Source organism: Schistocerca gregaria, chromosome 1 (genome assembly GCF_023897955.1).
Source record: "Schistocerca gregaria isolate iqSchGreg1 chromosome 1, iqSchGreg1.2, whole genome shotgun sequence".
Classification (NCBI taxonomy): domain Eukaryota; kingdom Metazoa; phylum Arthropoda; class Insecta; order Orthoptera; family Acrididae; genus Schistocerca; species Schistocerca gregaria.
In genome coordinates, this window is record NC_064920.1 from 1045828668 (window position 1) to 1045845035 (window position 16368).

Below are 16368 nucleotides of genomic sequence, written 5' to 3' on the forward strand. Positions count from 1 at the left end.
ACTTCACCCTCTTAAGGCTTCAATTTCTAAAAACACTGAAACATGTATTCTTTTATTTCAAACCGAGAGGTCAAATACAGCCAAATAAAATTTCCATAGATTTAGCTTTAAAAATGCTTTCATAGTTAATTATCTTTATAAAACATCTCCTCTCCAGTTTCACGTTCTTAGCGGCTGAATTTCGAAAAATCCACTCTTAAACGGAGTGTACAGTATAAGATCAACAAACTCTTCAAATATTAAATTTACGTCCTTACGGGTTTGGGCTGGGTGATGATGAGTCAGTGAATCCACCAGGACATTTTCTTTTATATATTTAAAAGATAGCTATGCCTCAGATGGCACTGATCAAACAGTATGTTTGCGAAGTGTGCTCAAAGAAAGCCTTTATTTTCTTCGACAACTGTTGCGTCCTGCCGTCGTATTCATGAAGGACTAGGTTTCTGCGACCAGTATTGTCACTGCTGCACGGTAAAGTGCGGTCTGTCTTCCGCCCACAATCTAGGGTTAGTGTGCGCACTGAAGTGAAAGGAATATTGAGCGACGTAGAAATACCGTCGAGTGGACTGTTTACGTATTCGTCGCGTGCCTACGAGGCTTATCGCGGATTCCACTGGAGATTAAACTACATGCTTTCTTTTCTTCGCGTCGCTCCTTGCATTCATCGCCCTGAATACTGCACGGCCAAGGTAGCAGTCAGCCGGTATAAAGTCTCCCTGCCGCCTTTGTTCCGGTCTCGTGCAGCGCAGAGCTGGCAAACCCCGTCAGCGAAGTTACAGGTGAGTGACAGAAAGTGGCTCCGTGGGCCCCTGGCCGTCACCGGAAGTTTGGAAAGACTCTTTATCATTCGCCGTAGGCAAACGAGATATACCAACAGGCGACAAAATATGTGCACTACATCTTTCAGTGTACGCACCTGTCGTCTGCGCTTCCTCGGGCTGCCCATTATCACATGTAAATATGCCAGAAGGAACCGGTCCTTCCCCAACTGTCAGTGTCATGTTAGCCACCGTATAACAAATGTAAACAGCATTTCGCAGCATTTGCGCTATCGGTACCATGCTGTGACGCTACAGCTTGGGGCCCGGAAATAATGCTTTCTTTTGCTTACAGAGGAACGTATTTCGTATATTTTTTTGAAAGCTATAAAGTAAAAATTTGTATTTTCGCTACGACACTAATGCCAACCTACGTGCCAGTTTCCTCTGACCAGTGTTAGTCTAAAATGTGTGTGTTACAGGAGAGTCCTATTACCTTTTTGACTTGTAACTGTAAGGTACGTACCTGTGCAAATTCACGTAGTATTCCCTATTAATACAAGAACTAGTTTCATTCATGAATTTCAGTGCCTTTTACTCAAGGTGCTGTCAGAACTGATACCATACTTCTGCCCAGACGCGTTTCACTATAACAACTTGAATACTTTGGATAGTTCCATTTATTCTTTTTCGAAGTGTGGCAAGGTTTTTATATGAAGTCTGTGCACAAAATCCTTGATGTATCACCAAGCGCACAAAAGAATGAAGCTATATCTGGGGAAGGTGTGCGTGTATCGAATATATTGCTTCCCCCTACTTATACCTCCCGAGGAGATCACGAATGTAAAATTAGAGAAATTAAAGCGCGCACGGAGAATTTCCGGCAGTCGTTCTTCCCGCGAAGCATACGCAACTGGAACAGGAAAGGGAGGTAATGACAGTGGCACGCAAAGTGCCCTTCGGCACACACCGTTGGGTGGCTTGCTTAGTACAAATGTAGATGTATAAGTAGAAGGTCTTTGTCAACGAATTGTTATGACCTGACGAGCCGGTCGAGGTGACCGAGCGGTTCTGGGCGCTACAGTCTGGAACTGCGCGACCGCTACGGTCGCAGGTTCGAATCCTGCCTCGGGCGTGGATGTGTGTGATGTCCTTAGGTTGTTTAGGTTTAAGTAGTTCTGAGTTCTAGGAGACTGATGACCTCAGAAGTTAAGTCCCATAGTGCTCAGAGACATTCGAACCATGCCATTGATCTGACGAAACTACAATCGTCCAGCAGTAACTGCTGTTCTTTGATTGCTCTGGTAGATGACTCATCTGAACAACATATGAAATATTAGTTCACTTTATTACATGAATGATAAAAATATTTCATTAACTTGATACTGCCCTTTGCCACAGGGTTACCTGACAACTTACAACTTTCATTATCTGTTAAGGGGGGTAGGACGTCAAACGGGCCGACTTGGAGCAGGAGAGGCACCACAGGACATTTTAATTTCCACTGTCTATACTTTTAGAAATAAATTCATAACACTTTAACAGCATGACCAGAAAGGATTCAGGATTCACACTCATAGCAGCGGAAGCTCAAAAAGTAACAAAACACATTTTTTTGCATGTGAAATTTCATCATTTTTTCACTTATTACTGGCTGCATTTGTTGCTATAGGTATACATTTCTTCCTAAGTAAGAGAGATACTTCGATGACTTTTGCACAGCATACAAACCATAGTTACAGGGGTATGAAATTCTAGAAGTTATTTAATTTATGAAAAAATGAATGAACTGTTACACTTTAAACTTCATGTTTAGAAAAAACTCAAGTTTTATCGTTAATTATCTCAATTTTTTCTACAGTTTTTAGTACATTTGGAAAATTCTAGAGTTTCGTACACCTGTAACTACCGTTTGTAGGCTATGAAAAATTCATCGAAGAATCTCTCTTACTTAGGAAGAAAAGTGTGCCTATAGCAACAAATGCAGCCAGTTATAAGTGATAAAAATGATGAAATTTCACATGTAAAAAAAAAGGTATTTTGCTACGTTTTTGGACTTACACTGCGATACGTGTGAGTCCTCAATCCTTCCTGGTCGTGGTGACAAAGTTTTATGAATTTATTTGTAAACGTATAGACAGTAGAAATTAAAATGTCCTGTGGTGACTCTCCTGCTCCAAGTCGGCATGTTTGACGTCCTAGCCCCCCCTCCTTAAAGCATCACTTGGTGCACTTATTTAAAAAAACTCTTCTCTTGAAGTACAGTGTTCAATATTAACACATTATTTACAAAAGTACATGTCCATCTGAGATTTGAACAACAAGTTAGTCCTACTCGATGATGTTGGCTGCTTCAGCTGAGGCCACGAACTGGATAGACCCCCCCCCCCCCCCCCAATGCTATATTGCTCTCCGTGAGACAGTGCTACTGTGTTGTGAGAGAGGCATAGTCTTCTGGTGTGTCTGCTATCCCTCGTTGCGGATTGCAGCAAGATCTCGCTAACGTCTTCGGTATCGATGTGCCTTGCCGAATTTGATGTGGCACCACGATCTCTGGACGATACCACAGGTCTGCTTCCAACTATCAACTACCAAGAATGGTTAGAACAACAAAGAACCACTACAAAAGTGATCTGTTTGCTGAAAAACTATGGCTCTCTCAATTTGTCAATATCGGGATTATGTCAAAGCAGACGTCCCCACCACAATTCCAGTACCGCAGTGAAAAGAGCTTGTCACCTTCGTAAAGGTAAGTGCACTCATCTCCGATTTGCCACGAATATATTCCTCAGGGGGAAAGAGCTTCCAAACAGTACACCGATCGAGGTGGCGCAGTGGTTAGCACACTGGACTCGCATTCAGGAGGAGGACGGTTCAATCCCGTGTCCAGCCATCCTGATTTAGGTTTTCCGTGATTTCCCTAAATCGTTTCAGGCAAATGCCGGGAGTGTTTCTTTCAAAGGGCACGGCCGATTTCCTTCCCAATCCTTCCCTAACCCGAGCTTGCGCTCCGTCTCTAATGACCTCGTTGTCGACGGGACGTTAAACACTAACCACCACCACCAAACAGTAGTGCCTGATTTTGGAGATTAACGGGTTGTGACAAATGGCACGTAACAAGGTTGATACCATCACAAATTGTTAGTAGTCATAGTTTTCAATGATTGTGATTTAACCATTATAATCATCAAGATATAGCGTCTTGTACAGATACCCATTGATGGTTGGGTTGTGTACATTCGACTGCGTTGATGCGCGCGTAATTGATTTATGAAAGTAGCGCAAACAATTTCTGTCGTACTGGCTACCATTCGCTGGATTAAGGGAAGTGCAAAATTAGTGTGGGTGTAAAATATCGATCTTTATTTTTTTATGGAAAACTGTTAGTTGGAGTTTTCTCTTTAATCTAATGCATGTGTCGCTGTTTTTGGATGGCCCTGAAAAAGGTATTTTGAAATAATTTACAGCTAAAGTAATTTATACAGGTCCCATGAGCACTTGTTCAGTAACAACAAGATATCTCGGAAACTGTTTGCTCTACAAGGCGGTAATGTATGTCGACTTGTAGTAAACATCCTGCTGCTACAATGGTTGTTGATATTTCTTCCTCCTTGTTGTATAATGCGTGATATCATTCGAGTTCTGTTAGGCGTACTACACCATTTATAGTGTGTATTTTGACGCGTTGCTTACTGTGCTGTGTTTCTCGCTTTGATCTCACTCCACCAAAGGGAATATTTAAAAAAGAGTAGAAGTAAGAGGAATAGGTTTTACAGAACGTGTCCTGCTGGACGTTTGTATTCAGAGAAACGCTGGAAAAGTTTCTTCACAACCAAGTACTTCGAAGAAGAAGCTTGTGAACAGTAATGATGTCTATAGAGGAATCAGTGCCAGTTGAGTCAGTTCAATATTAGGTTTAAGTGTACTAAAAACAATGTTCGTTCAAATTGCATGCTGTAATTTACGTGGTGGAGAGATAATAATTTCTGAAAATGTCTTCAAACGAAACGAGTTATTTCTTTGTTGGGTAGTCTCTTGTTCGAGATGTGAGAGTAAGAAAGAACTTTGGACATCTGAAAAATATACACACTATCACCTCTTTGCGACGAAAGTCAATATTTCTGTTCGCTGAGATGCATTGGTAAAGGTCCTAGAGCTGGTAAAGCTTTATGTGCTCTTAAGAATCTGTCATACCTCCTACGAATGTTTCAAGATATATAAAGGTATTAGGGGACAGTAAAAGTAATTGTAAAAGAATTAATGAAATTTACAACAGTGCAAGCAGCTGAAGAAAATGGTGGTAATAATTTTGCGTAGAATTTAACGGATCATGGAAGGAAAGGAGCCATCAATCTAAGCATTCTTGTACAGCTACCAACAGTGATATCAGGAAGGTGCTGGATGTCGAAGCATTGTCAAAACACTGCCGCGGATCACAAACGTGGGTACCAATAATGAAAAGAAACAACTGCATGAAGACAACAATCAGAAGACGTATGATGGATCCAGTGAAGGACTGGAAAATACCTCAGCTGTGAAGAGCTTTTAGCGCTCTCAAGAACAAATTGTGGTCGCTATGCTAAATTCAGTGGTGATGGTGATTATAATTCATTCATATCAATAATTGGCTACAGGGCCTATGATGTTCTAAGACCGCAAAAGTTAGAATGCGTCTCTCATGTGCAGAGACGGATGTGTGCCGACTCCCTAAAATCAGGCAGAACTATTCTAGCAAAACGCTTGAAGATGGCTAGACAGTTAGAGGACGTTTGACAGGCGAAACAATCAATCAGCTAAGTGAATACTATAGCCAAGCCATTAGAAAGAATATAAACAACTTGGAAATAACGAGAAAGGCAGTATGGGCAATGTTTTTCCACAAGACTTCAAGCGATGAGAAGCCGCCACTATATAACTTGTGTCAGTTGACCGGTGTAAATACCGAAAAGCTATGGCAACAGGAACCGATTATACCAATAGAAATATCATCCCTGAAACTGTTGGCGCAGTAATAAAGCCAGTATACAGAGATCTAGCACACTGAGATCTCCTGAAGAAATGCCTCACAGGAAAAACTCAAAATTTAATTGAGTCTTTCGTTAATGTTGTAGGGATCAGGGTGCTCAAAACCGTATTTATGGAGTTGAAAACACTAAAAACTGGGGTCAATGACGCTTTGATCACCTTCAGTGAAGGTAATTCAAACAGGGTAAAGATTCTGAAGCAATTAGAAATTAAGTCTGGCCTTAATACAGAAGCAATTATACAAGAAATGGATAGACAGCGAGTCTCCAAAGCAGAAATTATGGTCACAAATACAACAGAAGCTGCAAACTCCCTCTGGCTGAGAACGAGACTGTATCTGTTTGATACTAAAGATGATAAACATTACAGAACTGGAGGGTTTTAGGCTCTCTCTCTTCATGCAATAATGAGTTTTCCTTTCCATCGGCTTCCAAGTGCGAATTCTGAAAAAAATACTTTTTTGCAGATGTTCCCCTTTATCTCAGAAACTACTTAAGCTAAAGCTATGAAATCTTTACCTCTTATTGACAGCGGTATTAATTTTGCGTCGATGTACAATGGTACAGATAGCACCGTTAGTTTGATCATAAAAACAATTTTTTTTATAAATTACATATTTTTAAGAGCTTCATTAAAACCTTCTCTCACTAACTGTCGCTGAGGTGTTGCTGCACCTCACCTAGTACGGTCTTTACACTCTTGAAAGTGATATGCTACACAACTGGTGTTCAAGAAACATTTGGTGTCACGCCTTTAATTGTAAAGTATGGCCGTCCCCTTACATTTATACACGGTGTTATTAGGTAAATGCTTGGATGGCAACACAAGCATGTCCACGTTGATGCGTAACAGTATAATATCAGTTCAAAGTGGCTACTATGCAGTTATAAGAGCAAAATAAAGGGATGTTTTAATCCACTAATGTCACTCAGCACGGCTATTGTTATTCACACTACGTATCCCGCTTAAGGAAGTTACTTCGAAATTAAACCTGCATATTTCCAGCACTTGTTAAGGAATTCTCAACTCGTAACCACATTCAGATCCAAATCCGAAAGCAGGGTCGTCAGTGAAGTATAACGCTTAAAACCGAAAGCACAGTTTGTTACGAATACCACCGTTCAGCCAGAAAAGAACTCCAGGATTGAAAGTGGAGCTATCTTTAGAAGAGTGATGAAAAGCTAAAAATCCACGTAACAGTACTTTGGCAGATCTTGCAGGAAGATGCCAACATGATGAAGGCATGTGCAGTTGTCTTCCACATGTTTACGAAGACGTGAGCAAAAGAACGTGAGAACCTTGCCTTGTCAAAACTTATTATCCGTAACAGACAGTGGCGAGAACTATTTAACAAGATTATTACTGATGACGAAAAGAAAACTAGTCTTGATATTTTTGCGAACGTTATTTATTAAAACTGTTTAGCCTTCTTATGTTACTGTCGCTTTCATAAACCAGACCTCTTCAAACTCATTCTTCTGTTTTGAAGGCTAATAGTGGTCTCTTGTGAAGCTCTGCTGGCACGTACCACATGCTTCATTACATCCCTAGATCATAAAAAAATCTCTACTATAGGCAATTTGGAGTCACTTGCGTATGCGTAATAATTTACCGACACATTACATTCCGTCTTTGAATGGAATATAGGAACTAAAAAAACACTTTATCGCTACAAACACATAGATTTTCCTTTGACGATAGTGCCAATTGATACCATTTTCTCTTCGTTGTTATCGCAGCATTCTGGCACAGTCTACAATGTTTCCTTAGCAACAACGCCATCAAATCAACAAGTCTCTGCATCAGCAGAATATGGTAGACTTTCCCCACTATTTAGCATTCGACGCTATAAATAAGAGAGTAATATGCCAGCCAACGGAAAAACTTTTTCCCCTTAAACAAAACTGTCTTATTGAAGCATCTTCATGTATTAAGCGTTCTTGCTGTACTAAAGGGATAATGTAAAGCTCTATGTTCATATCTGTGCCACAATTATAAACTGGTACAATCTCAGAGAGGGCTATGAAGGAGCTTTCAACTATTGTTTTACTCATGTCTATCGCTTGTTGATTATTTTCTAATAACGGTGTTTCTCAGATGTAAGAAGTTTTGCAGTATTAATGTTAACAACAATGACCTACCACAACTGTACTGACGGTATGTTCTTCAAAGGAAACGATTTCGTCAGTGAATATCAGCAGGTAACACAGAAAAGTCTTTGTAACTAATTACTAACGAACCAGTAAACCCCTGATTCTTTCAGGGGCTGAACTCCCATGTATAAAAATGCTTCAAACGTCTGATTAATTTACAAATGAGTACATCAGTTAAATATTTGACAGTAAGCATGTAATAGAGAAAAAAAAATTTAGAAAAGGTCTGGAATTATTCTTAAAGTTTGTTGTAAGTTGCTAAGTGCTCTTATTATCAAACACTTGATGATTATAGTCTGGGGAATTTGAGCTCCAATTTAAGCAAAAGCTAATTTCTCACGCATCTCAATGTATATGACGCCTTTTCTACTGACCTATGTGTCGTAAAATCCTGTGTTTTAGGAGGTACCTTCAGTGGTTTATATTGATACTGTCTTTACACAGAGTTAGCAGCAAAGAAGTAATACAACATCATGCTGGACGCTGAAGTTTTACTGCTTGAACAGTGGAAATATTTTAAGCGAAGAACTTTTTTTCCTTTAATCATTTTGTGGGGATTTCCAAAGCGTAAAAGTTTTGTAAAGTTTTGAAATTATGTTTAAATTTTGTTGGAAGTCTCTAAGTGTTGTCATTCTGAAATACTGGATGAATATTATCTGGGTAATTTGCGCGCCATGGTAGCCATTTACGTTGCCTCAAGCTTTTAATGGTAATACTTGTTTTACTGCGTTAAACCGTTAGCATAACTTTTTCATGAGCAGATCATCACACCATTTCAAATTCGTAAATTTGGTCAGCAATTGTACGAAATATTGAAGTTCAAATTGTTGTAGCCCCTGTAGGCCTGTAGATTGGCACCCTGAAATTGGAATCGTGCAATTAGACCGAACGATGAAACGGATTAGCTTTTTAGTAATTCAGATTATTTACGAAGACTGTGGATGATTTCCAGTACTACTTGATGATGTTCATTAAACATAAATGGCTGTGGTATAATTAACGTACCTTAAATTTGCTGTGATGTTTCGTATTAACACTGAGAATGATCAAGATTATATCATGCAATGTGCTACGCAGTATTTTGCGGCGTTCCCTCACTACTGGAAAACACTTGCTATTGTATATATGTCATGATTAATAATCAAAAGAATGAAATGGAAGCGTGCAGCACAGAATAACATACGCATTAAGTATTTTATTTTTTTTTCTTTCGGTTTAATCACAAAATTGTTTCATAATGAAACGATAACATGTAATTATACTCACCTGTAGCGAACGATAAGCTGTGTACATTAATAATTTAAATAATTCTAGTTTTTCAGACGTCCATGTGACATAATATTTACAACCATTAGATTCAATCAATGCGCTCATTTTTTCTGGTTGATTTGCCTTGCTTATTTGTTGCATTCCATTTGCTTTTCACGCTTTCTTTGCTGTCCGCTGTACGATATGTGTTTTGGAGATGCACCACAAAAATAGCGTCAAAGAGTTTCGCATTATCACATGACCGGAATTAACAGAGCGGTAACAATTCGTAGTATTCCGGAATTTTACATTTATATACATTGAATGACAAACTTTACAGTACCGACAGTAAAACCTGATACGAAGTTAACAAACGAACTACCGGTTATACAGTCAAGCATTTTTCGTAATGTATTATGTATCTTGTTTTACGACATATTCCACATCTTTAAGGATCGTCTCGCTATGGATCTACGGAGCCAAAAGTACGTCTAACCAATGTAATGTTTCGAAAATTCATTTCATTGGGAGAATCGTCACTTTACGGAGAGGAACCTTGTCAGAGCTGCGAATCGCCCACCGAATTGGCGTACACCGTAGTTTGACGTTCTCCAAAGATTCAGTCCCTTTATGAGGGACAAAACATCGGAGGTCTGTCTCTTATTGTTTGCCCGCAGCTAACTACATCAGCTGATGACATCTACCTAAAAATTATGGGCTCGTACATAGCCTCAAGAAAATACAACTGTGTCTTTCACTGCTTCTTCGGGGGGCGAGTAGCTGGCAGTGTCGACTCCAGATAGTACGCAAACCTCTCCACAATCTCTGTTTGGAGTATAGATGTCCACTACGAACAATAGTACAAAAACCTGCCAGCACTGTGGTGCTCGAAGAAGGGGGTCGGCAAGTGACCACTTGGAATGGAAACTGAGTCTGTGGACTTGATTGCAGGATTTGTCTTTCATCGCATGATCGTCTTTGAAGAATATGGACACAGACCAATGCGCGTCTCGGACATGCAGTCACGAGGGCTTATCTAGGAGAGACCAGTCGTGTTTTACGCTGTTATGATGAACGAACATGGAACACGTCTCACTGCCCTCGAAGGTAATTCAAGAGCTACGCGATATCGGGAGTGGATCCTTTAACCTAATGTCGAACCTTATAGTCAACGACTAGGCAATCGACTGACCTTTAAGGGCGATAATGAAAGCACAACTGCTCGGCACCTTCCTCAAGGAGGCAGAAAGCAACAAGAGAGAATTGACTGCAGACATGAACCAGATTTGGCCTACTTTGGACCAGTGGGATCTTTGAGGATGTCGTCGCAAGATCCCTTCTCAAACACTGTATGACCTCAGGAACACCTTGTAAAGAATGGGACAGACTTGAGTCATACCTCGAACAGCTCGTGGAGAACAGGTGAAGGAAGATACAAGCAATTTACAACAAACACTGGTGCAACACTGTAATGAATAACACCCAATAGCAGAGAATAACTTCACAGATCTACAAAGATACTCACTTTCTATCATATTGCTTTTGTTTTTGTTTTTGTTTACGTTTTGTTGCACACTGAAGGCATTATTTTTAATTTTTATAAGGCTCATTTTTACATTGTCCATTCTCCTTGAATCTAACCCCACTTATTATTAGATATATCAAAACAACTTCCAGCCTCCGAGGGCTGTAACGGAAGAAAATAACGATATGTATGATAATACCTATCCGCTCTGTTTACGGGTGCTCAATGATAATCACTGCATTCTCACCATCCAACTTCGACAGCAAGTCAAAAGTATCTTTTCGATTCGTCCTGATCAGTGCTTACTGAAAATAAATAGGAAATCTTCATCTAAAATCTCCAGCTTTTCGTGGACAACCTATTATCCTTCTCGTACGTATATTCTCTTTAATGATTTATTCTTTTCTTGGTCTCATGTGAAGAATCAACCTACTAGTGACTCTTGGTTGTCTTCTTCGCCGGCCGGTGTGGCCGAGCGGTTCTAGGCGCTAGAGTCTGGAACCGCGCGACCGCTGCGGTCGCAGGTTCGAATCCTGCCTCGGGCAAGGATGTGTGTGATGTCCTTAGGTTAATTAGGTTTAAGTAGTTCTAAGTTCTAGGGGACTGATGACCTGAGAAGTAGTACTCAGAGTCCCATAGTGCTCAGAGCCATTTGAACCATTTCTTTTGTCTTCTTCTCCGCAAGTGAATTTCGTGATCCACAGTGGACTTTAGGAGAGATTATGGGGTGGCATTGGAACCGAGTCGAAAAATTTTAAAGCAACCGTTCCAGTTTTCAAGACTAAAGCGTTGATAGTCCTATAGTTTTCGTTTTTGAAGATAACTTACTATCCAGCGTAATCACAACAATTTCAGTACGAAATTACTGGCCATCTTCCGTTCGTGAAAGGACACGATGGCCCACCCAGCCTACGGCGTAAATGTTAATGTTTTGATTGATGTCATTGACAATGTTGTTCCACCGTGGTGGGAAAGACCACAGTATCCGCCTTATGACCTAAAGACGGCCAATACTTTCGTATTGAAATTCTTACTATTGTGTCGGACAACAAATTAATTTCGAAACAAGCTATCACTAGTGTCTCTTAGTACGACTGAAACGACTTTTATCAGTTTTCATCACATTACTTGTACAAGTTTTCAGAATTTTATAATTATGGTATAAGATAAATTAATTAGTACAAGTCAAGGCACAACATATAAAGGGTGATCAGAAAATTTTCGCTCGGAGGCCCCACTAACCCGTTCTCTAACCGTCGGTGCTTGTAAACCCGCGTCGGAGTCGCACTGGGTTTCATATACGCTGCAGCAGTGCCGTCAAATGGGTACTTTTTAATCTCCCTTTAATCAAGAAACAAGCGTGAAACATAAACAAACAGAAATAAAAATTTAAAATGTGCTACACCACTTTTAAGTGATCTACAGCGTCAACAACTGTAACTGCAGTTCAGTTGTTGCACATTATGTACATATTCACGTCCAGCGATACATCATCATGAGCTAGTAATTGTCCCGACTTCCATTAGACTGTTTATTTGGCCTAATTTCTGTACTTGTTAAATAATACATCTTTCTTTCGCAGGTTCCTCTTTGCTGATCATGGGCTCCGAGAGGTCTTTGCTGACGGTGTTGATAAGTGGTATAGTCCTGCTCCAAGGTAATTAATTCATACCACTGATTACATTATACAGCCTAGGGTTTTTTTAAGTTAGATGTTTCATCAGTGCTCTCTGTTTTGTGAAACGTTAAATCAAACACCTAGACAGGTGATGCGGTAATCCAGCTTAGCCTCCACCATACAACCACGTGCCTTCTGCACAGAGCAGCACAGAGCGAGATGGTGTAATGGTTGGAAAATGGACTCGTTTTCACGAGTATGGCAGTTCAAATCCACTTGAGGGCATCCAGATTCAGGTTTCCAGTCATTTCCCTAATGCAGATGGTTCCTTTGCAAGAGCATGGTCTATTATCTGAGCTTCTGATCCGTCTCGAATGACGTCGTAATCGACGGGCTATTAGACACTATTCTTCTTTTCTTCCTTCGTCCATAAAGTACGGCCAATGGACCATCTAATTTACCCTGAATGCGATTAATATTATGTAAACATATAAAAAATTAAGAACTATGACATTTATAGGGATTTTCTTGGAATGTAGTTACAATGGGGAAACTACACTTTCTGGACACTGGACAGTCTTATGAATGTAAAATTTCCGTGTCAAGACTCGGTTAATTACTGCACATTCGGCTTCGCCACAACGCGTTAATTACGCCGCATGAAATAATTATGAAGTTGTACATTTTATACACTGTTAGGTAAACCTGTCTAAGAGGAGTGCGATAGTAGACTTTGACACTCGGCAATCTGAAGAGTGCTAGAAAACTATATCTGCAACTGTCAAGTAGCAGTGTTCCTAGACTTAAAAAAAGGTACTGTTTAGTCGAGAGAGAAGCGTTATTTGACTTGCTCATAAAAAATCTGAGTGGACGTGGAAACAACGGAAGTTATCGACATCAACGAGACCCGTTTTAAGGTAAAATTTATGGGATAGGTCCCCAAGGAGTTTAATATTAAATTAGGCGTGAGGTAGCGTGATGCCCTGTCTCTGGTTCCCTTCAGTTGTGTTTTGGATATCATCTACGGACAGGAAAAAGACTAGACAGCAATGTGCTTCCAAGAAAAGTGCGCGTTGGAGGATCCAGAAGTGGTACGAAGGTTAGCTGATTTGTATTCGATGATGATTCCGCGGTCCTCTCTGTGAACACTAGTACAACTGCCGAGCAGATATATACTCTAAAACGATAAGAAGAAAAAGCTGGGCTGCAGTTTTTCTTTCAGAAAAAATTACACGTATCGAAATATGATAACGAGGCATAGTGAGAGAGAAAGAATTGACAGCTTTAAGTAGCTTGGTGAAGTAGTACAACTGAAATCTGAGAAAGAAATTCCAACAGTACTTTGCCATAAAAGGTGTCCAGTGCTTTAGTAGAACATACTCTCTACACAAGAGAAAAAGACGAGCTAAACTAAGGCACCGAGACACTGCACTTGAAGATTTCGGACAAATGGTTGGAAGATGTGAGAAGTGACCTTAAACGGTGTGAATTGAATCGAGGTGACATCTCATGTCGGCGTAAGTAAAGGCAGTGACTGATAACTTTAGAAATTTCTATGACGAACTAAAACTAAATAGCGGATGGAAAGAAAAAAGAAGACGGACTACTAGAGAACGAATTCTAGGGTTTTGGGCTTCAAAGAAGGCTTCCAGTATTGCGTAATCGGCACATGGCTTTGTCTCTAACGGGCGTTATCGAATTTCTAGAGTTCTGGAGGTATGCGGCAGCAAATATCTAAACACGGATCACGTAACTCCCGTATATTACAGTAGGTGGTTCATTGGCGCGGAGTAGCCAACAAAACATTGTCCCAGATGTGCTCCCTTACCTTCAGATGAGGTGAATTTGCTGACCAGGACATCAACACGATTTCACTACCATGCGCCACAAACCACTGCAGTATGAATCTGTCCATATGAAACGGATAGTTATCCTGTTGGAAAATGCCATCGCTATCGCGGAAGATACCAAGCACGAAGGCATGCAGATAGTTCGTAATGAAGTCCACAGATGTCATGGTGCTTTTGGTTACTATACCAGGTCCAATTGAGGGAAAGGTGAACGTCCCCCACAGCAAATGCCCTCACCAGTCTGGGTTAGTGTCGTGGTCATGTGTCGAGCCGTCGTTCGCCAGGATGACCTGGTGTAATAAGAAACGTGATAGTGCCTGTACCAGCCTCTACTCTGCTGTCATATCAGCCGCAGATCGCCGCGTATCCTAGTTTACAGAGCAAGCAAGCTTCGACCTCCACATCCTGTGCTGAGGCATGGTTGTCAAACAGCTAGTTTTCTGCTCCTGATTTTACCGTACTTCAACAACTTCCCATAGATGCTCACTGCAGTAGAACTCTAATATCGACCAGATCCGCCGTTTCGGAGACTAATTTCCTTGGCTCTGAGGCACAAGAATCTGCCGTGAAATCGATTACATCAGCGAATTTCCCCATTCGCGGCCCTTGACACATTGACTGCCATGATGAAATTTGGACCATTCGTTGCTATTCCACATTGAAATCACGAATATTACTTCTGAAGCCAAATAGACTTTTTTGCATCAAATGCCTTCTTTTGAACATGTAGAATTAAGTTACGCGATAAAATGTCAATTTATGACTGATCTGGACTGGTAACAGGTCTGAGCCATATGTGGCTCACGTGGTCAAACAACATTTTAACACAGTTATAATCTGTGGACACATGAACCACATGTGGCTCACACGATAGGTATAAAAATATCGTTCTTCAAGAAATGATTCAGACACTTAGTTTATTTGATTATATTAGCAACATATAATACTGTTTACAATTTTTTTACTTGGTCCGACAAAGTTCATGAACAAAGATCTTAGAATATCCTACTTCTTCAACACAGCATTGTCAATGTCACTAAAACACTCGTTGCACATAAAACTGTCACATTTATTGCATTTAGTACACTCCCTCTTCACTTTCTTAGCAGCATCGTTTCTTTCTTCTGTTCTTCGCAGGCGTTCCGAACATCATCTTTGACTGCTCTGCTTTGCTCTCTACTGTCACAAGGCGGTGGCTGTTATCTTCGTGGAACGATTGTAGTAATAACGTCGTTTGAATAGGGCCTCCCGTCGGGTAGACCGGTCGCCTGGTGCAAGTCTTTCGATTTGACGGCACTTCGGCGACTTGCGCGTCGATGGGAATGAAATGATGATGATAAGGACAACACAACAGCCAGTCCCTGAGTGGAGAAAATCTCCGACCCAGCCGGGAATCGAACCCGGGCACTTAGGATTGACATTCTGTCTCGCTGACCACTCAGCTACCGGGGGCGGACACGGTTGTAGTGTTGCTCGTCGTTGTGCATTTTCGGTATTCAATAGCAGTAGAGTCAAGTGCCCCCTGAAAGGAATTATTTGTATGCGAGACTTTGATCCTTTGTTTGCCAAGTTATACAGCACGTGAGCATTTACAAACATGTTCTAATATTTACTATGAAAAATAGTCTTGATCGCAAATTATGTATTCCGGTGACCGGTTTCGACAATAACTCTGGTCATCTTCAGACCAATGAGCCAGAACGTCCTTCTGGTGATTTACCACCAGAAGGAGTTCTGGCTCATTGGTCTGAAGACGACCATAGTTGTGGTCGAAAACGATCACCGGTATAAATAATTTGCGATCAAGACATTTTTTGGTAGTATATACTAGTAATAACACTGATCACTGGTTGATCCCACAATGTATTCAACAGTAATGTTCCAAAAAGGATTTAAAAAACGATCTTTCTGTACCATTTAACCGTTCACCAAAGTTAGGAATCACCATGGCTATCCTGGTTTAGGTTTTACGCAATTTCCCTAAATCACTCCAGGCAAATGCCGGTATGGTTCCTTTGAAAGAGCACGGACGACTTCCTTCACCGTCCTTCCCTAATCCGACGAGACCGATGACCTCGCTGTTTGGTCTCTTCCCCCCAAAAATCCAATCCAATCCAATCCTTCGGTGCAGAGTTTGCAAATTGGGGAGCTCGGAAACCCCCGTTAATTGTACGATTCTTTGTAAAAAAAA

The 16368-nt window shown here is 40.7% G+C and overlaps 1 protein-coding gene across 3 annotated transcripts in view; it reads left to right on the forward strand.

Moving 5' to 3' along the window:
* The first annotated feature begins 689 nt into the window (after window positions 1–689).
* LOC126313282 (putative lysozyme-like protein) overlaps window positions 690–16368 on the forward strand; it is an 86845-nt gene continuing 71166 nt past the window's right edge. Inside the window, exons 1-2 of one of the 3 annotated variants that reach the window (XM_049992277.1) lie at window positions 690–776; window positions 12290–12366. In XM_049992277.1, coding sequence (XP_049848234.1) covers window positions 12309–12366 — 58 coding nt within the window. In that variant the 5' untranslated portion in view covers window positions 690–776; window positions 12290–12308. Of the gene's footprint in view, window positions 780–1198; window positions 1277–12289; window positions 12367–16368 lie in introns of those variants that run through there. The other 2 variants (XM_049992341.1, XM_049992363.1) reach the window with 2 other exon arrangements.